The 21,687-nt window shown below is 37.3% G+C and overlaps 1 protein-coding gene across 33 annotated transcripts in view; it reads right to left on the bottom strand.

Annotated features, from left to right (window-relative positions):
- CALD1 (caldesmon 1) overlaps positions 1–21,687 on the bottom strand; it is a 194,548-nt gene that overhangs the window by 37,727 nt on the left and 135,134 nt on the right. For all 33 annotated transcript variants that reach the window (XR_011648869.1, XR_011648868.1, XR_011648870.1 and 30 more), the window contains one exon: positions 835–981. Coding sequence is in view for 27 of the 33 variants with exons in the window: in XM_058297397.1 (XP_058153380.1) it covers positions 835–981 (147 nt within the window). In the remaining 6 variants the exon portion in view is untranslated. The remainder of the gene's footprint in view (positions 1–834; positions 982–21,687) is intronic.

Raw genomic sequence — 21,687 nt, 5'->3', positions numbered from 1 at the left:
CCCAACCCTGGTTGTCTGTTCTCTGTGTCTATTTGCTGCGTCTTGTTTCTTTGTCCGCTTCTGTTGTTGTCAGCGGCACGGGAATCTGTGTTTCTTTTTGTTGTGTCATCTTGTTGTGTCAGCTCTCCGCGTGTAGCACCATTCTTAGGCAGGCTGCACTTTCTTTTGCGCTGGGCAGCTCTCCTTACGGGGCACACTCCTTGTGCATGGGGCTCCCCTACGCGGGGGACACCCCTGCGTGGCAGGGCACTCCTTGTGCGCATCAGCACTGCGCATGGGCCAGCTCCACACGGGTCAAGGAGGCCCAGGGTTTGAACCGCAGACCTCCCATGTGGTAGACAGATGCCCTAACCACTGGGCCAAGTCTGTTTCCCACCTCTTATATTTTTTAACATAAATTTTAAAAAAATCAAGTGTTACCTCTTACTGGTAGACATGGAGGACTCTAATAAACTAATGAATCTTCAGCTCAAAACAGGTAGCAATACCTTAAAGAATGAATATAAATTAAATTTCCTTATTTAAAGATATAGTCCACTATACTTAGTAAATTGAAAGCCCCCTAGATGATAAAATAAAATAAAAACCCTTCATCTGGGGTATTTTTAGAGGCTGGGACATGAAGAGCAAAAGGAGTAGTGGTGTCCTAATGTCTCAATCAGATTGATTCTCCAATCTGATGAGTCATCTAAAATGGCCACAAAATAATTAAACAAATTAGAACTGAGAAAGGGTTGAGTTGGTCATATAAGAGAATGCTTTGCCCAACAGATTCCATTCAACAGACATGCCAGGCAGTAATTTGAAAATTCTCCTTTCTGAAGAGGACTGTACCTGTTCTGGGCATTAACCTCCACCTGGTCAGTCACCTGCCCCAAGGCTTCCTCCTCCTGCTTCTGCCGCAGCCTTTCCTGTCGTGCTCGGCGGCGCCGCTCCCGTGCAGCCTCTTCCTCATCGTCGTCATTCCTCTGGTAGGCGATTCTGCAACATTACAAAGACAATTCCCTGAGTAAACCAACTACTAACGCTCTTCCCAACTTCCTGGCAGGAAACAACCCTGAGACCTTTACTGAATAAGACTCCTTAGGACCACAGAGTTCTAAAATGATGATCCAGTTTCATCAGTTTAAAGACCCAATCTGACTAGCTTTTAAGTACTTATTTGAAAAAATTTAATCCAATAGCTAGAGAGGATAATTATGCAGTGATCAAATAGCAACTTAAACTAAACAATCTACACGAAAGCAGACTGTCTTCTGGGAATGTGGGTTAGCATACTTAGAGTTCTTCACTAAGTTGATTTGCTGAATATCAACATGGAAGATTTAGAAGCAGAAATCCAAACTATTTAACCCAAAATAATCAAAACACCTGTTAAAAAGGATTCAGCACGTTGTGTGAAGTATCTGTGTAGACACTGTCACAAAGATCAGAAAGGAATCGAGTCACACGGCAAAACCAGTTCTTTGGGTAAACAAGCCAAAATAGCTAATTAAAATCTAAAGTATTTCTGTCTTTCTTGGATTTTATATTTTTCCTTTTAGTTCTTTTGCACTGGGGAGAGGTTTTATGGGCAATTGATAGGAGGTTTCAAAGGCAGTGCATTTTGGAAAGGAGGTAGCTCTCTGCAAAGCTACCTCTTTGGATTTAAAACACGCTTTAGTATGTCCACCACCTACCTGCTGGGCACATACAGCGGCCCACAGTGTATAGTTAGATAGAAATCTAAGGGGTAAACAGGTAGAAGAAGTGTAGCAGGTTTAACATGCATGAAGCTATGGAGCTACAGAGGCTGGAACTCAAGAGGAAAGGTCTACATGGTTACCTTGGCTACTTTTGAAGGAGTAATGTGGATTGAGATTGAGAATGCCCAGAAGGAATGGGTGGTGCTGGCTGGCAGGAGAAAGCAGGCCCCATGGGTCCATGCTGCATTGTACAGCAGGTTGCTTTTTACACTGGAGAATTAAAGTGTTTTTTATTCTAATGGCACTTAAGTATCTACAAATGTAAACCCAGGTATGTAAACAGTTCATGCTTATGGTTCTTCTATAACTACCATGCTAAAAAATTTTACAAATTAAACAAAACGAAACATAACCATACAATTTATGCCAGCAATATGAACCTAATGTGGCTGACGATAGTTTGCTCAACCTATATCACTCAAGTTTAACTTACTACCTAGGCATTTTAAGCCTTAGAGTCAGTAATTAGTTTCCATCTTATGACTTCCTACTAGAAATGCTATCAAAGTCTTTTCACCTAGGTATCTTATATAAAACAATACTAACAATTCCAAAGGTTGGCTGGTTTGTTCTTCGCCACTTCCAAAAATATAGCTTTACACTTACCATAATCTGCTAGTGTGTAATACTCAAATGCCTGTGTAAATAAAGTGCATTTAATAATTCTATTAGACTGACTGGTTTATTTCCATAGTCATGAAGAGAAAGGCAGTGTGATATAGTTCAAGAATGATGAGATTCTCCAAAAACCAGGTTTTAGAACTGGACACAGCTTATAGCTCCGTGATTAAACTGAGTTTAATTTCCTTGCAAGTCTATGACAAAGTATATTATGGTAAAGCATTCTACAATATCATATTTTGTCATTTTCATTAGGAAAGTTCAATTGAGTAGCTGCTTTATGAGGAAAGATGAGTTCAATTTTAGACATGTTGAATTTTAGGTGACAGCATGACATGATTAGAATGTTCCTTTCTAATTCAATTGCATTCTAATTTGCAGTCAAAAGCCCTTCCCAGTGGTTTGGCTTTAACCTTCAGATTCTTGGCCTAATACTCCTTTGGCTTATTTCTCAGTAGACAGCTTTAACCACAGCAGAGAGAATGAGTCCTAAATGATTGCTTCCAAAGCTAATCAAACAGAATGTCTCAATTTGCCCTTCTGATTCTCTGGATCTTTGCTATTAATTGAGGCCTTCCTCTTCCAAGACAATCAAGAGACATGAAAGCTCCTTATGGCACATCCCTATGTTAAGAGCAACTCCCCACCCCAGGGGAATCTAATTTTAAGCTCTTAATTTCCCACTATACTTGAAAAGCTGGAGATGTTACCCTCTCCCTTTACCCACCTACCGTAATATGCTTCCTGGCCAAAGGTTGCTGACTTATAGCTCTGACACAAACTATTTGCCATCTAGGTGGGTTACACTTAACCTTTCTTCATCTCAGATTTCTCATCTGAGGGGTGGCCTGAGCAACCACATCATTGTCACAGGTTCTTCTAGTTCCTCTAGCATGGTATAGCTTAAGTTATATACAACCACCCTGTACTGGTAACCCCCTGCCTAGGAAACTGAATGTTTTAAAGAGTTCTTATTACTACTAGTAAAGAAACATACAAAAATTGTTTTATAAATTAAGAACAAAATAAAGCCTAAATGGTTTCATGGTATTTTGAATCCTAACATGCCCAGTTGCTGGCTCAATCACATATCAGTTGCCTTTATAGGTGAGATTATGTCCATGGCAAATGACTTGATATGTGTGGAAATTCTTCAACTGTGAGACTCCCTACACTAGCCCTCAGCATGCAAAGCACACAGTAGTTTCTTAGCTTTTAGGCCTCTCTCCCACAGTAACCTACACTTCATACTACTACCACAGATTTCTATTTTTTTCTGTCAAAATTGAAAAAAAACATTTTTTTCTGATTCTAAAAGTAATGCATACTCATTATTTTTTTAAAGCCAGACAATATACAATGTGTAAAGGAGAAAGTAAAAACCACCTCCCTAAGCACACTACCCAATATTCCCATATTCTAAGGACATTTTCCAATGCACGCATGGATATTTTCATTTTCAAAAGGTGGGATCATGTTAATTTTGTAGTGTTTTTTTAGTTTACCTTATGACCATCACATTAGCAAAATATAGTCTTTAGTAAAATATAGTATTCTACTGTATAGATGTGCATTAATGATATGGGTCTATTATAATGTATTTAACCAATTTCTTATTGATGGACATTAAAAAATCCCCCTTTCATTTCTCATAAACAACACTGCAAATAACAAGACTATACATACAAACACACCACACACATATATATTTACCATATATTCAATTCCTTGCTTAGGAAAAATTCTCAGAAGTTGGAATTTCTGAGTTTAAACGTATGCTAATTTTGACACACACTGACAATTTGCTCTCTAGAAAGGTCTATATCTACCAGCAATACAAGTGAGGGCTAAGTGAGCTGTATTTGTCCAGAAAGAAAAGTATACAGAATCCTTTACCAAATTGATAGCACAAACTCTGCTCTATGCTTTAGCTAAAAACAAAATGTTAACTTTTCTGATTTTCTACACCCCAGTTGTCAAAACATATCTGAAATGCTGCTGACTAGGAAAAATCTAATCTAATCAACCAACGGATTGTAATAAAAGCATAACAATCCATTTGTTCCTTCTGGGAAATGTCATCAGATGCCGGCATTAACCAGTCCATCCATATTTCTACAGTTCAAAGACAAGCGATGTTCCCACATGACTCAGAGGCAATGTGGCATCCTAAACTTCCTCTGAATCATCTGAGAAAGACTAAACTAGAGTTTTAAACAAATGCATTTTATTGTGATCCAACTTTTAAAGACTGATAATCCATAAATGGTTTTTCAAGCCACTCTCCTATTAAATAAAATGTTTGACCATAATTCATCAGTTTTCCACCTATGCTAGGTATAAGAAGGATACGCATAATTTATACCAGGGAGAATTTTATGCTTTGTTTCCTGGTAATTGCCTTTGCTTATCTCTTGGCATGAACTTTGGGAGAAAGGTATGATTAACCATTTTGAAGGAAAGTCATTGCTGCTCACAGCAAAATGTTTCATTAAATATTCAGGAGAAAGAAAGGGTCTGTTGTGTGTGTACGTGTGTGTGTCTATGAATAAGTGTTAAAGGATCTCAAAATTCCATAGTAATTACATGATATTATTTGATTGTGTCAGTGGTAGGAAAAAGCAGAGACCTGGCTTTTTTTCACTTAAAGGCTCTGGTGTTATATTACAAGAAAAAACAGATTTACGCAATGGGCAAACTCTCTTGGAATGCTATGGCTTTTACCCCAAAGATATTCTGAACCTTTAACACCAGAGATTTGCTGCCTCAATATATTTAAGAAACAAGATAATTATTATGAATGCTGTGCCTTTTAGCTATAAAGTACAAATAAATGAGTATTGTAGAGATGGCAAATAAGGAAAACCATTAAGGAGTCAGTCTCTTTAGTTTTGAATGGGTCAGGGTCTAAATGTATACTAGATGGGAGAAAGGAACAGGCAAGAGTTCTTTTATAAGACATTGGAACTTGGTTTTAGTTATCGTCTTGCACAGTGCCCTTCTCACCCCATTTTCCCATCAAGGCTTCTTTGACATTGGTAAAATTTTTCTTATAATCTCATCTACTATATAGGTTGCTTTGTTTTGTTTTTACACTTTTCCCCCTATACTTTGAAAAAAACATTGCTTTTCTTCCCTTTCCTTTTTTCTTTTTTCCAGGCTGTTATTTTATGATTTACAACTATATTACATAAAGTTATATACTTGAAGTTTTCAAGCAAAGTGCTGCTTATAGTATGAAGGAACAATACAAAAATCTTCTATCAGGAAGCCATGTTTAAAAACAGCAGAAGAAAAACTAACAACCATTTTACCGGGTCAGACTTTATAATGTTAGAAGCCTCAAAGACTCAGAGTGAATGAAAAAGAAGCACAGTTGAGTCTTTAGTGAGAACAGTTTTAGTTATTATCTGCTAATAATCACAGTGTTACTCTGTATAATTAACTAGACAAAGATTCACAATCTTGTCATTCTGTTTTTTAAAATAAATGGTACCTATGCTATAGTTACTTTATAATTTTCTTTTTAAATATAATAATACGTTTGGTAACTTTTCAACATAATTTCACCAAGATATACCTCACTATTGTTTTCTACTGCATAGTATTCCATAGCTTATTTAACCATTCTCCTATCAATAAACATTTGGGTCTTTTCCAATTTTTCTCTTGCATATAATACTGCAATGCCTTTTTATGTGCATATGTTTCACTAGGGTAGATACTGAGAAGTGGAGTAGGATGTGTTCCTTTCAAATTTAGAAGACTGTCAAATTGACATTCAGAGTAGTTGTTTCAATTTACACCCCCATGTTTTGTCATTTCAACTAACCAAATTGGATCAACATACATTAAAGGAGTCCACTGCTAATTAAGAGAACCAGAGAAAAGATATAATATTCTATATCTTATATAGCAGTGGTTTCTAACATTTTAAGATGGAGGATCCTTTTAAAATATCAAGAAATATCAAAGATATCATGGCGAATTGGTTATACTTTTGTTATTTATTAAATAATAAAGTATGTTTTATAAAAAAAAATATCAGGGAGCAGGTATAGTTTAGCTCAGTGGTTGAGCTCTTGTTTCCCATGTGTGAGTCTCAGGTTCAATCCCGGGTACCTCCTAAAAAAAGGAAAAATGAAAGTGTCTATAAATTCAATAATGCATAAAAAGGAACCTGTATTTTATAAACCACTGCACCTATATGTATTTGAAGAACAGTCTTTCATATGAGACACTTATTTATCTGATTATAGAAAGTACTTGGTGTAGATAAAAATCCGGCAATCTCTGAATAACTCCACCACTAGAGAACCACTGCTATCTAGTAAGGGATTAAAAGAATGCCACCAAACAGACTTTAAATTATCACCTTAAACCCCTTTTGTGTTCCTCAACATTCCTGGCGCTTGGTACTTGCACACACAGATCTACAGACACACACATAGCCCCTGAGGTTAAGTGACGAGGGTCTCAGAGAAAACAAAAGGCCCAAGGCACTTTAATGAGCTTTGGTTTTGAAAGACTTAAAGAGGATCCCATTCTGATAAAAATGTCATGCTCCTTTGTTTTCCTTAATTGTTTCTGCCATATTCCCATATTTTCAAAAGAGAACATTGCACCTAAAATTCCAACAGGTAGAATTAGCCACCTGAAAGAACGAAGCCCGCCAGAGGCCAGTCCTACTGGTAGTTCGCCATTTGTGAATTCACAATGACTTATAGGGCAGTAGGTAACGAGCTGAGCTCTCAAGCTCAACTTTGACGTCTCTGCATCCCACTATATCTCCACTTTCATGTAGTGAGGAATTCGGTGAGAAAGTGTCCTTGGTCAAAGGAGCTGTCAAGCCTTATCACTGAGACACTAAATCCGCACCAGGACTCTGCTCCCAGCTTCTCACAGCTGTGCACTCCCAGGCAGAGCAGCCTTGGGAGGAAGAACGCCTGGGTGCACAGCCTAAGGGAGGACCACATCTAGGTATTATTAGAGTAGTTCTACCAATGGCACTGTCTTAACCTGGATTTTTAAATGTGGGAGCCAGTTTGGAGAGTTAAAATCTCACAGGGCTTGAAAATGTATTCATCAACTCTCACTCACACATACTTTTTCATGTACCAGAAAACCCCAGTGATTTTCTTTCATAATATGAAATGCAAGCAGATTCTCCAGAACCAATCAGCTCTGCAAATTGCTCAAACACTCTTAGCAAAATCTTAGGCAATGCTGTGATCACAAGGGGAAATCCTGAGCTACTAAAATGAGTCATATTTGCTCTCCAGATTCACTGTATGTTTTAAAGTCAAGAGAAGTTTGGTAGAAACATTCCAGGCTTTTAAATATGTTTATATGTGATGTCTTAAATGTTGCGGTTTTGTTGAATGCACGTGAGGTCCAGCTCTTTCTCCTTGGGTTCTTTAAAAGAAAGGCATGAAAAATTACAACGGAGAAAAAATATCAACAAAATCAAAATATTTGGGGGGGGGACAGTCAGAATATGTTTAGAAATTGATAGATCAGGTCAGATTGACCATGTGTGATTACAGAATATCCATGAGTCAGACTCTGGGTTGCTATGGTTACCTGGGGTTTAACTGACAGTTCTCAGAATGGTCCTACTGCTGGGCATACAGATCCATAAGTGTAGAAGTTTATTTCAGAATCAATCCCCATAGCCACAGGAAATTTTAAAGTATATTATAATTGTTTGAGGTCAAGATTTTAAGGAAAAAGAAAATCACTTTTTAGCATGAAGTACGTTCTGCCTGTAAGTGAGTGTATATGTATATGATCCTTTTAAAGAAGAGTAAAACACCTATGTACCTACTACCCAATTTAACAAATAGCACCAGCGCCTTACAACACCTTGTGAGCCATCTCTCTCTCTCCTTAAATGCCTCCGAATAAACCACTCTCCTGAATTTTGTGTTAATTATTCTTTTGCTTTTGTATGTTGTTTTACTGCCATTATGTACCCTAAACAATACTAAACAATATGTTGTTTAGTTTTGCCTGTGTTGAGCGTTATATAATCATATTGTAATGTATTCTGTGAATAGCTTTTTTCACATAATGCTATAGTTTTGCAATGTTTATCTGTAGAGTTGTAATTTATAATGAAAGATTAGGCACAGTATTTCCCAACCATCTGTTGGAGAATCTGGTTTTGACAGAAAGAATGTCTAGCCTCTTATTCCACTGGTATCATTTTCTTTTAAAAAGCCAATAAGTGATTTGTGATAGTCAGTAGATACAAAATGAATAGAATACGGGCTTACTTTCTTACTGAGCTGTTACTTTTTTTACATTTATTTGTAAAAGAAACAATGCATCTGTCAAACCCATTAAATATAAATGAGATAATTCCATGACAGTTTCTTGAGACAAACTAAAATCTATTTATTCTGCCACAAACAGTACTGAATTTGAACTACTCCACCTATCCCATCCTAGAAAAACAATAAGCTTAGTGAGATACAAACAGTTCCCTTTTTAATTTATAAACGTTTAGAAAAGGTGGATTGATGTTAGGGAAGATATTTTTACCCTTCACTTAGTTATATTAAACTGTGGTTGAAATGAATGAAAAAAAGTAAGGAAATGTTTAAGTGGCCAGTAAGATAATTAAAATAAAATAACCAAAACCCCTCCTCTTTCCATCCTCATTTAAAATGGTATAAAATGTAGTGAATAGACATAAACTTAAATACTCCCTCTGTTTTCATAACAATTAACTTTTCTTTACCCCCAACCAGGATTCTTTATCTAATAGGAATCTTAAATAATTAATAAGAATCTTAAATAAAAATGATCATTAACGAACAAAAGCTTTCTTTATGTTCTCAATCAAAAATAAAATCTAATTTGGAACTGTTCTGTGACTGCTGTATTTATCAAAAGAAATCTTGCTTTAATGTGTAAAAAACCTTGAGCTTACTTAATTATTTTAAGAAGTGAAACATGATAAAGTGATTCAGACCCCAGTCTCTATGACTGACCACACTACATTTTGCCAGCTCTGGACCTGGCTATACAACTGAATGAACACCTGCTCCAAGCAGAAGGAGGAAGGAAATTCCCACATTTCCTCTGGCCGATTGGGCTGCAACTGCATCTGACCACAGACACATAAACAAGCAGATTCTTTTCATATCCAAAGACATAATCTCCTTGAAACAGAAATTTCTAGTCCCATTTTCAAATGTTAAAAAATAAATTTTTGAGCACAATTGAGAGTGTCATATACTTAGATGATCTAGAAATTCAAGTCTTACCCTAAAATTTGAGTATTTGTGTGACGTGGTACAAACGTCCATAATTTCACATGGTTGAGTTTCGGCCTATGTATCACTATCACATTGGTAAACATCTGACAATAGAAAGTGATTGGAAAAACTAAAGCAAGATGTCCTTAAGTGGAGGTTATGAGCCTGTGCCTAGTTAAAGGGAATCCCTGTAAGTGTTCTTCCAGACACACAACTGAAATGGCAGGGAAACTGTGGGTATCGTTATCTAGTCACATGTCTGCATCAGCAGAGGGGATCTCAGCTGATCTGCCTCTCTCCATACAGGCAGCACTTAGTGCAGGGGGATGGATGGGGAATGGATTTAAAAAACAGGCCTTTTATGATCTCCCCAAAAGTGTCCTCTGGAGCTTTCCTGCTTCTACTCTCATTTTTCTTAATTGAAAAAGAGATTTACTATTCATTTTCTCCTTGCCAGTACTCTCTCGGTGGCTCCATTCCTTTCCACTCTGTGGCACAGCCTCCCATGTTTTTCCCTCTTTCCTCCCTCCCTCCCTTCCTCAGGAACAGAAAGTTCTAATGTGCTGATAGATATGCCATTGGGGCATTGTTTCTAGCCCCTCTGTTGAACAAGGTGACTGTCATTCTAGCAATAAAGCACATTTTGGGGTGATTACTAACTCCCTGACTCCAGAGCTATTACAAAAACTTATCTAATATCCAGCTGGCTCAGACAGACACTTCATGTACTAGAATTGCAGAGTTCTGTTTACAAAGTGGAAGCAGAACCTTGAATGGAAACAGGAAATGGAAAATGAAGGGCCAAATCCTGGATGTTTGGCCCTTTGGCAAGAACATTTATTTGTGCAGGGGATTTAGGAGCCATCCACTGCCAGTGGGTCCAGCCTCCCTGCTGTTGGGAAAGGAAGTCAAGGAGTCTGCTCTGCTCTCAGTGGATCATCTTCTTAAGTCAATGGCTTCCTTACCTAAGACAGGACCTGCCAATGTGGAGGGAAAAATGCAGACACCTATTTATTGTGATTAGAGGGATGGAAGAAATCCAGTCTGACCAAACCAAATCAAATCAAAGCCCTCTTCCACCGTTAAAGATGCCTTTTGAGTTAATAGATGACCCCTATAAAAAAGGCAAACATTTTAACAAATTGAGTAATATTAAATAACCAAGCTTCTTTATTTTTCTTTGCTAACTTAGATTCATTGACAGCTTATGAATCAGACAACCCGGGCCTGAGAGTGGGGGACTTAGGCATTAGACATTTGTGAACAGCATTTAAATATTTAAGGATACGTGTCTTGTAATCAGCACATTTCCACCTCAAAAATAAATCACTAATCAATAAGGTCTACGTGGTCTTCTGACTCAATACCAATGTTATCACTAGTTCCTTAAAATAGCTTACCTAGCATAGGAGGAACCATTTCAGCAGTGGAGAGAATTGGCTTTACTTTGAAAATATATATAATTACTTGAAACAAATTCACAGCACTGGCTTTGGCTTACAGGCTTTTCTACATTTGGTAAACAAATGGTCCATGTGGAAACTTGACTTTGAGCAGAGGGCAAGTGAGACACCAGAGTGGTGAGCACTGGGAAGTACTATGAATTAAAGTCCCCAAAGGAGTTCATAATCTGGTAGGGAAGCTAAGACATGAGTAAGCATGTAATTGCAGTAGAATGTGGTTAATATCATAGGGGATTATAAATAAAGTGATTTAACGTTTAGAGGGAAGAAGATACCTCCAACTAGAAGGGATCAGAGAAGGATTCCCTGGGAAAGCTCTATTTTAACTGTATCATTTAGTATGACTAGAATTGGGGTGTAAGGAAAATGAAAGAGATGACCATAACACATAGCAAGTACTGAAATAGCAAGGTTGAAGGGGCAGGAAATATGGCTGTGAAGAGCCAACAGTTCAGTGTGGCTGGGGCTTGGAACACATGAAAGGCAATAGTGAAGTTCCAGTTGTTCTTGGTACATTTAGGACAGATCAAGAACTGGGATGAGCAAGCCATTCTTTTTATGAGACTTAAAGAAAGAAATTCCTTCCACAGTTGTGGTCTTATGGAAATGAAGCCTTGTAAGGCAGCACATGCTGAGGATTTTCTAATTTCAGTCTCTATTCTAGGCATTTCATTTCTTTCAGCAGCTCTCCCCAAGAAATAGAAGAAATTAGGTCCCAGTATCAAGGGCTTCATAAATCTTAGCTGCAAGAAGAGACCTCAGTTCATTAAATTCTGCAATCAGTTAGAACAGCAGCATTGTGGAGGACCCTTCAAGAGCAATGAGCTATGCTTCAATTTTTCAGAATGGAATTTATGTCCTTCTTTAATTCTTGCCAAATTTTCCATTTTCTTGCACTCTCTTTGCTTACACAGAATAAACTCTATTTTACTTTCCAGAAGTAGTTATTCTACTTCTAAATCAAATCCCAGGAGATCTGAAAGATCTTAAGATCATAGAATATTAAAACTAGAGTTTATTCTGAATCAAATATCCACATTTTGTATGTGTTAATCTGGTATCTCAGAGGCAAAATGTTTCACACAAGTGGTTACAGAATCAGAACTAGACCAGGTCTTTAAGTTCTCATACGTGTTTTCTTTCTAACATATGATATTGTGTGAGCTGTCTTAGGGTGTTACATGGACTAACAAAGTGCTTCTACCATCTAACCCAGAGGCTGGCAACCTATGGCCTGTGGGCCACATCCAGCCCACTCCCTGTTTTTGTAAGCAAAGTTTTAGTAAGACAAAACCATGTCCATATTGTCTATGGCTGCTTTCAAACTTCAGTGAACTTAAAGAGTAATTAAGGCAAAGACCATAGAGCTCACAAAACCAAAGATATATACTTATATGGCCCTTTACAGAAAAAGTTTGCTGGGCTCTGATCTAAGTCAATAGTCTCTATACTTTTTCTTATAGTGTACTCCTATCAGTTAAAAGAAATTAAGCCCAAACTCCTAAAATAAACATGTTTATTCATTTATTTATAAAGTACCTACATACAGTGCTATTTAAGTGTTTATAGATATTATAAAGCATAATAAATAGAAAATTTTAAAAAGACTTTAATGACATTGAAACAAAACAATATTAAAACTAATTTTTAAGGTTCTGGGAAAATGGTGTCAGAGTAGGCAGGCAGGGCTCAACTCTCTCACAAAAACAATGGAGAAAAGGCCAAAAGCTATCTGAGAGACCTGCTTTGGGGGTGAGCAAATCAGGAGTAGTGCTGCACAACTTGCAGGAGGATGAGGGACAGAGAAACAAAGAACCTGAAACAACAAACGAGAGTTACTAAACCCCTTCAGTGGCCAGGAAGGGCTCCCATCTCCCACCCTCAAAACATTAAGCCTGAATTTAAAAAAAACCCTGGCATTCTGCAGCCAACTGAGAGAGGAACAGACATCTTCCTCCTTGTCAACCTGTACAAGGTAAGTGGGGGTGGGGGTGAATCTGGGGGCTTTTCTTCAGTGAATTTGGCCAGCAGTGTCAGCTTTAAATCTTGGCTCCAGGCAGACCAGAAACACAGAAAAGCAGAGTTTGAAAGAAATACCTCCATGGAAAGGTTTGCCATTGACTGCCATCTGCTGGCCAGCCAGGAAATTGAAAGGAAAAAATCTGCTTTTAGGTCTTTTAGCCCCACCCCTGGGAGAAAATCTACACCCCATTAGTGAGTCCCTAGTGCAATTTTGATAATGTAACCTAGGCAATTTTAAAGACTTACAGTAAGTTGAACCAAATCAAAGAAGAGCTGTGAAAAAGAAAAAAAAAAAAAAAACTAGGCAAGAGAGAGAAAACATCAGAGTAAATTCACCCACATATTCGGATACCTAAACCTCAGCAATAAATTGCAAGTCATACTAAAAAACAGGAAGAGATGGCCCAGTCAAAGGGAAAAAACAGATATCCTGATGAGATACAGGATTTAAGAAAACTAATCAATGATAATCAAACAAATCTCCTAAATCAGTTCAAAGAATTGAAGAAAAATATTACTAAAGAGATATTATGAAGACACTGGGTTAGCATAAAGAACAATTTGAGACCAGGCAAAGAAAAGTAACAGACTTATGGGAAAGAAGGACATGATGGATGAGATTAAAAATGCATTAGAGCAGAGCAGTAGTAGCTGAGGGGATGAGTGCCTGCTTTGCATGTACAAGGTCCCAGTTTCATTCCCTGGTACCTCCTTTAAAAAATACATTAGAGGCACACAACAGCAGATTTGAATTGCTCATAGACAGAATTTGTGATTTTGAAGACAGAACATCTGTACTGGAAAATACAGGAGAACAGGAAGAGAAAGGAATGGAAAAAATGGAACAGGGTCTCAGGGAATTGCATGACAATGCAAAATGCACAAACAGGCATTATTGATATCACAGAAGGAGAAGAGAATGGAATAGGGGCAGAAAGAATATTTAAAGAAATAATGATTGAAAACTTCCCAACCCTTATGAAAGACATTAAATATCAATATCCAAAAAGAACAACTCACCCTAATCAGAATAAAACTGAATAGACCTACTCCAAGACACCTATTATTCAGAATAACAAATATCAGAGATAAGGAGAGGATTCTAAAAGTAGCAAGAGAAAAGCCAAGCATCATGTACATGGGAACCTTGAGAAGATTAAGTGCTTACCACTCCACTCATCAGAAACCATGGAGGCTAGAAGAAAATGGTTAATGTGCATTTAAGGTACTGAAAGAGAAAAACAGCCAAGCAAAAATTCTGTATCTGGTAAAACTGTCCTTCAAAAATGAGGAAAAGTTTAGTCTTCATAGACAAACAAAAACTGAGAGAGTGTGTTACCAAAAGACCAGAATTACAAGAAATACTAGAGGGAATACTGCAGCCTGAAAGGAAAAAACAAAGGCAAGAGACTTGGAGATGAGTATAGAAATTAAGATTATTAGGAAGGATAAATTGAAGGGTAAAAAGACACACAATAGTAAGATATAAGAGTGGAAAGCCAAAGGATGAAATAATGAAGTAAGTAAAGCTTTTACAGTGATAATATGGAAGGTTAATGGCTGGAACTCCCCAATCAATAGACATAGACTGATAGGATGGATAAAAAAGTATGAGCCACCTATATGCTGTCTACAAGAGACTCACCTCAGATGTAAGGACACAACCAGGTTGAAAGTGAAAGGTTGGAAAAGATAATCCATGCAAATAGTAACGAAAAAAGAACTGGAGTAGTGATACTAATATCAAGCAAAATAGATTTTAAAGGCAAAACTATTATAAGGGGATGAAGAAGTTTATTATATATTATTAAAAAGGGTAATTCACCAAGAAGAAATAACTATACTAAATATTTATGCATCTAACCTTGGTTCCCCAGGATACATGAGGCACACACTGGCAAAACTGAGGGGAGAAATAGAGGTCTCTACAATAAAGGTTGGAGACTTCAATACTTCATTCTCAGTATTTGATAGGACATCTGGACAGAAGATAAATAAAGAAATAAAGAGCTTGAATACTATGATAAATGAACTAGACCTAACACATTTATAAAGCATTACATCCTAAAATAGCAGGATGTACATACTTTTGGCCTCAATAAATTTTAAAAGATTGAAATTGTACAAAGCACTCTTTCTCCAATCAAAATGGAATGAAACTAGAAATCAATAATGGATAGAAAAAGAAAATTCATAAATACATGGATATTAAACAGCACACACTTAAATAATCAATGGGTCAAAGAAGAAATAGCAAGAGAATTCAGTAAATATCTTAAGATTAATGAAAATGAGAACACAACATATCAAAACTTATGGGATCACTTCCAGGAAGATGGTGGACTGGAAACACAAGGGATTCTTTTCTCATCCAGAAAAATAGCTAGAGGACCTGCAGAAACAGCCTGGAAAAGAATCTTCTAGGGCTTAGGATATGAGGGAAAGCCTGGACACTGCCCAGAAGAGAGAGGGGCAAAGGAAAAGAATCATGACAGCAAAACTGTGCATTATAAACTGCAGCCGCAACTGTTGGCATTCTCTCCCACCCATATAGATACTTTTGAATTATCAGGTTTCAGGGCCAACAGCTGCAGACAAAGGGGGACCCAGGGATCAACCTCTCCAGGAAAGGAGAGAGGGGGATATAGCCTAAGGCTAACTCAGCTTTTGATCCAGAAATTTGTTCTGCTGTGTCCCATGAGCCCTCCCAGGCTGGATGGGACTGTACCATTGTTTACCTTGGGAGCCCAGAACAGACTAGACTGGCACTCTAAATCTCTCTCTCTACCAACTGGACACAGAGGGAAGTGGAGGGAGTTGTTAGCAAAGGTTGGAGAACTACCTCTGAGAAAGACTGAAGTATGAGGCTCTTAGCCTACAAACAGGGTCCTCTATCACACTGATCCTGTCCATGTTGCAGCAAACACTCCAACCAGGCATTGAACTGAGAGGGCTGTCAAAGAACACCATCTTCTGGCAGACATAAGAAGTGCACATGAGGAAATTAAAAGTAAATAAGTAAGAGAGGTGCATATATACATAATAAAAGGAAAATCCACCAGGTGTATAAATATCTATGCATCTAACCAGGGTGCCCCAAAATATATGAGACAAATGCTGATGAAACTGAAGGGAGAAATAGCCATCTCTACAACACTCATATCATTAACACAACACTCATATCATTAGATAGAACAACTAGACAGAAAATCAACAAGGAAACAGAGAACTTGAGCAATATAACAAATGAGTTAGACCTAACAGACATATTCAGAACATTGCATCCAGACTCAGTGGCTTATACATTTTTCTCAAGTGCTCATGGATCTTTTTCCAGGATAGACCACAATACAGGTCACAATAAACATAAAAAGTTTGAAATTATACAAAGCACCTTCTCAGATCATAATGGAATGAAACGGAAAATCAATAATAGATGGGAAAGGGTAAATTTGCAAATGTGTGGAGGCTGAACAACATACTCCTAAATAATCAGTGGATTAAAGAAGAAATTGCAAGTGAAATTAGTAAGTATAGTGAGATGAAAGAGAATGAGAACACAACTTATCAAAACTTATGAGATACAGCTAAGGCCGTCTTGAGAGGGAAATTTATAGCCCTAAATGCCTATATTTAAAAAGAAGGGCTAAAATCAAAGGTCTAACTGTAAAAGTGGAGAACTAGAAAAAGAATGGCAAACCATTCCCAAAGCAAACTGAAAGAAAGAAAGATCAGAATAGAAATAAATGAAACTGAGAACAAGTATAGATAATCAAGAAAACCAAAAGCTGGTTCCTTGAGAACATACACAAAATCAACAAACCCTTAGCTAGGCTGACTAAGAAAAAAACAGAGAAGAGACAAATAAAATCAGAAATGGGGGGCAGGTGCATTACCACTGACCAGCAGAAATAAGAGATATCAAAAGAGGAAACTATGAACAACTGTATGCCAAAAAACTAAACAATGTGATGAGATGGTCAAATTCCTAGAAACATATGAACAACTTACCTGTCCCTAGAAGAAATAGAAGGCCTCAACAAACCAATCACAAGTAAAGAGATTCAGTCATCAAAAACCTCCAAAAGATGAAAAACCCAAGACCAGATGTCTTCACAGGTGAATTCTACAAATCATTCAAAGATGATCTAATACCCATCTTGCTCAATCTCTTCCAAAAAACTGAACAGCAAAGAACACTACTGAACTCATTCTATGGAGCCAACATCATCCTAATAACAAAACCAGACAAAGATACTACCAAAAAAGAGACCAATATCTCTAATGAATATAAATGCAAAAATCCTCAACAAAATACTTGCAAACCAAATCCAAAAGCACATTTATAGAATTTTACACTGTGGTTCAACACACAAAAAAATCAATTAATGTAATAAACCACATTCATAAACTGAAGAAGAAAAATCACATGATCCTCTCACTTGATGAAGAAAAGGGCGTTTGACAAAATACAGCCTCCTTTCTTGATAAAAGCACTCCAAAAGATAGGAATAGAAGGAAGCTTTCTGAATTTGGTAAAGTGCATATATGAAAAACCTACAGCTAGCATTTTACTCAATGTTGAAAGACTGGAAACTTTCCTGCTGAGATCAGGAACAAGATAAGGATGTCCATTGTCACCAGTGTTATTCAATATTGTGCTACAAGTTGTAGCTAGAGTAATTAGGCTTGATAAAGAAATAAAAAGCACCCAAATAGGAAAGAAAGAAGTAAAACTTTCACTAGTCACTGATGATTTGATCATATATCTAGGAAATCCTGAAAAGTTCTCAACAAAGCTAGTAGAACTAACAGACTAGTTCAGCAAAATGGTGGGATACAAGATTAATATACAAAAAACAATACCATTTCTATACACTACTGATGAGAAATCTGAGGAGGAAATCAGAAAAAAATTCCATTTGTAATAGGGACTAAAACATTTAAATATTTAGGAATAAACTTAACCAAGAACATAAAGGACCTATATTCTAAAAACTACAAAACATTGCTAAAAGAAACCAAAGAAGATTTAAATAAATGGAAGGACAGTCCATGTTCATGAACTGGAAGACTAAATATTGTTAAGATATCAATTCTGCCCAAATTGATTTACAGATTCAACACAATCCAAATAAAATTCCAATAGCCTTTTTTACAGAAATGGAAATGTCCATTATCACATTTATTTGGAAAGGTAAGGGGCCCTAAATACCCCCCCAAAAAAGTCTTTAAAAAGAAGAATGAAGCTGGGGGACTCTCACTTCCTGACCTTAGACTATAGATTTGTGCAAAAGTAATTGCAGTTTTGCATCATTGAAATTTGCCATTTGATATTGGCATACATTCTTAAATAAATGTGGTTATGTTATACATCATTTTAATGTGCATTTCTCACTTTGTTTTTTTACTGATGACTAATTACTTGCTGTTTATATTTATTTTAGACTATGGAAATGATGTTAGACAAAAAGCAAATTCAAGAGATTTTCTTATTTGAGTTCAAAATGGGTAGTAAAGCACTGGAAAAAACTTGCAGCATCAACAATGCATTTGGACCAGGAACTGCTAATGAACATAGAGTGCAGTGGTGGTTCAAGAAGTTTTGCAAGGGAGACGAGAGCCTTGAAGATGAGGAGGGTAGTGGCCAGCCATTGGAAGTTGACAACGAACAATTGAGAGCAATCATTGAAGTTGGTCCTCTTAAACAAGATGAGAAGTTGCCAAAGAACTCAATGTCAATCATTCTACAGTCATTCAGTATTTGAAGCAAAGTGGAAAGGTGAAAAAGCTTGATAAGTGGGTGCCCCCTGAGGTGACTGAAAATCAAAGAAATCATCATTTTGAAGTATCATCTTCTCTTATTTTACATAACAACAATGAACCATTTCTTGATCGGATTGTGACATGCAATGAAAAGTGGGTTTTATACAACAACCGTTGATGACCAACTCAGTGGTTGGACCAAGAAGAAGCTCCAAAGCACTTTCCAAAGCCAAACCTGCACCAAAAAAAGGTCATGGTGTGATGATAACTCATTGTAGTTTTGATTTGGTCACTGTTTGGTGGTGTGCTGCAACTAGTTTTCTGAATCCTGGAGAAGTCATTACATTTGAGAAGTATAATCAGCAAATTGATGAGATGCACCAAAAACTGCAACACCTGCAGGCGGCACTGGTCAACAGAAAGGGCCAATTATTCTCCATGACAATGCCCGATGGCATGTTGCACAACCAACACTTCAAAAGCTGAACAAGGGTGGCGGACTTGGCCCAGTGGTTAGGGCGTCTGACTACCACATGGGAGGTCTGCGGTTCAAACCCTGGGTCTCCTTGACCCGTGTGGAGCTGGCCTATGTGCAGTGCTGATGCGCGCAAGGAGTGCCGTGCCATGCAGGGGTGTCCACCGCGTAGGGCAGCCCCACGCACAAGGAGTGCACCCCATAAGGAGAGCCGCCCAGAGCGAAAGAAAGTGCAGCCTGCCCAGGAATGGCGCCGCACACACGGAGAACTGACACAACAAGATGACGCAACAAAAAGAAACACAGATTCCCGTGCCATTGACAACAACAGAAGCTGACAAAGAAGACACAGCAAATAGACACAGAGAACAGACAACCGGGGTGGGGAGGAAGGGAAGAGAAATAAATAAATAAATAAATAAATAAATCTTAAAAAAAAAAAAGCTGAACGAATTGGGCTACGAAGTTTTGCCTAATCCATCATATTCACCAGACCTCTTGCCACTTCTTCAAGCATCTCAACAACTATTTGCAGAGAAAACGCTTCCACAACCAGCAGAATGCAGAAAATGCTTTCCAAGAGTTCATTGAATCCTGAAGCACAGATTTTTATGCTACAGGAATAAGCAAACTTATTCTGTGTTGGCGAAAATGTGTTGATTGTAATGGTTCTTATTTTGATTAATAAAGATGTGTTTGAGCCTAGTTATAATGATTTAAAATTCACAGTCTGAAACCACAATTCCTTTGGCACCAAGCTATTACTTAGCTACAGTGCTGAAAACAGCATTGTACTGGCATAAAGACAAACATATTGACCAATGGAACCAAATAGAGAACTCATAAATAGAGTCTCACATCTATGATCAAGTGATTTTTGACAAGGCTGTCAAGCCCTCCTGGCTGGGCCAAAACAGTCTATTCAACAAATGGTGTTGGGAGAACTGGCTATTCATATCCAAAAGAAAGAAAGAGTACCCTTATCTCACACCTTATACAAAAAGTAACTCAAAATGGATCAAGGACTTAAATATAAAAGCGACAACCATAAAGCTCCTAGAAAAAAATGTAGGAAAACATCTTCAATATCTTGTGGTAGGCAATAATTTCTTAAACCCTACATCCAAAGCATGAGCAACAAAAGAAAAATTAGATAAGAGGGACCTCCTCAAAATTAAACACTTTGATGTCAAAGGACCATGTCAAAAGGGTGAAAATGCAACTGACTCAATGGGACAAATATTTGGAAATTGCATATCCAATAAGAGTTTAATATACATGTTATATATAGAGATACTACAACTCAACAATAACTAGACAAACTACTTGATTTAAACAAATGGACAAAAGACTTGAAAAGATAATTGTCCAAAGAAGAAACATAAATGGCAAAAAAAAAAAAAACATAAAAAAATATTCAACATCACCAGCAATTAGGGAAATGCAAATCAAAACTACCAGAGATATCATTTCACACTTAGAATGGCCACTATTAAAAAGTCAGAAAACTACAAGTGTTGGAGAGGATGTGGAAAGAAAGGAACACTTATTCTGTGTTGGTGGGAAGCAGTTCCTAAGGAAGTTGACTAGATATATCCCATGTGATGACCTGGCAATACCACTACTAGATATATACCCAGAAGAACTGAAAGCAGGGACACAGACAAATGTACACTGGTGTTCACAGTGTCATTATCTAAAACTGCCAAAAGACAGAAACAACACAGGTGCCCATCAGCTGATGAATGGAAAAACAAACTGAGGTACATACACACAAGGGAATATTATGCAGCTGTGAGAAGAAATTAAGTCATGAAGCATATGACAACATGGTTGAACCTGGAGGACATTATGTTGAGTGAAGCAAGTCAGACACAAAAGGACAAATACTGTATGATTGTGCAATTATGAACTAAATACATTGTGTAAACTCATGGAGTTAATAGATTATAGGTCACCAGAAAATAGAATGAGCCTGGAGAGGGAGAACTGAGGGCTAATTTGTGTAGAATGGATAAAAAAGTTGTTTGTAAATCTTTGGAAATGAATAGAAATTGTGAAAGCACATCATGGTATTTGCAACTAGCAGATCTATTATATGATATGACAGTGGTTGAAAGGGAAAGTCTAAGAACATGTATATTACTAGAAGGAAAGCTAAGAAATGTAATATGGGACGGTATAACAGTGAAATCTCATGTGATGTACGAATATAGGTAATATTGCATATATAAGACTCTTTACAAAATATAAATTCAAATAAACTAGAGAGACGGAAACAGCAATAGTAGCTATGTACAGCAAGGGAAGCATAAAGAGATTGAGAGGTG

This window comes from Dasypus novemcinctus, chromosome 5 (genome assembly GCF_030445035.2).
Source record: "Dasypus novemcinctus isolate mDasNov1 chromosome 5, mDasNov1.1.hap2, whole genome shotgun sequence".
In the NCBI taxonomy this organism is placed as follows: domain Eukaryota; kingdom Metazoa; phylum Chordata; class Mammalia; order Cingulata; family Dasypodidae; genus Dasypus; species Dasypus novemcinctus.
The sequence above is the reverse complement of the archived record's forward strand: the minus strand, read 5'-3'. Positions and strand labels throughout refer to the sequence as shown.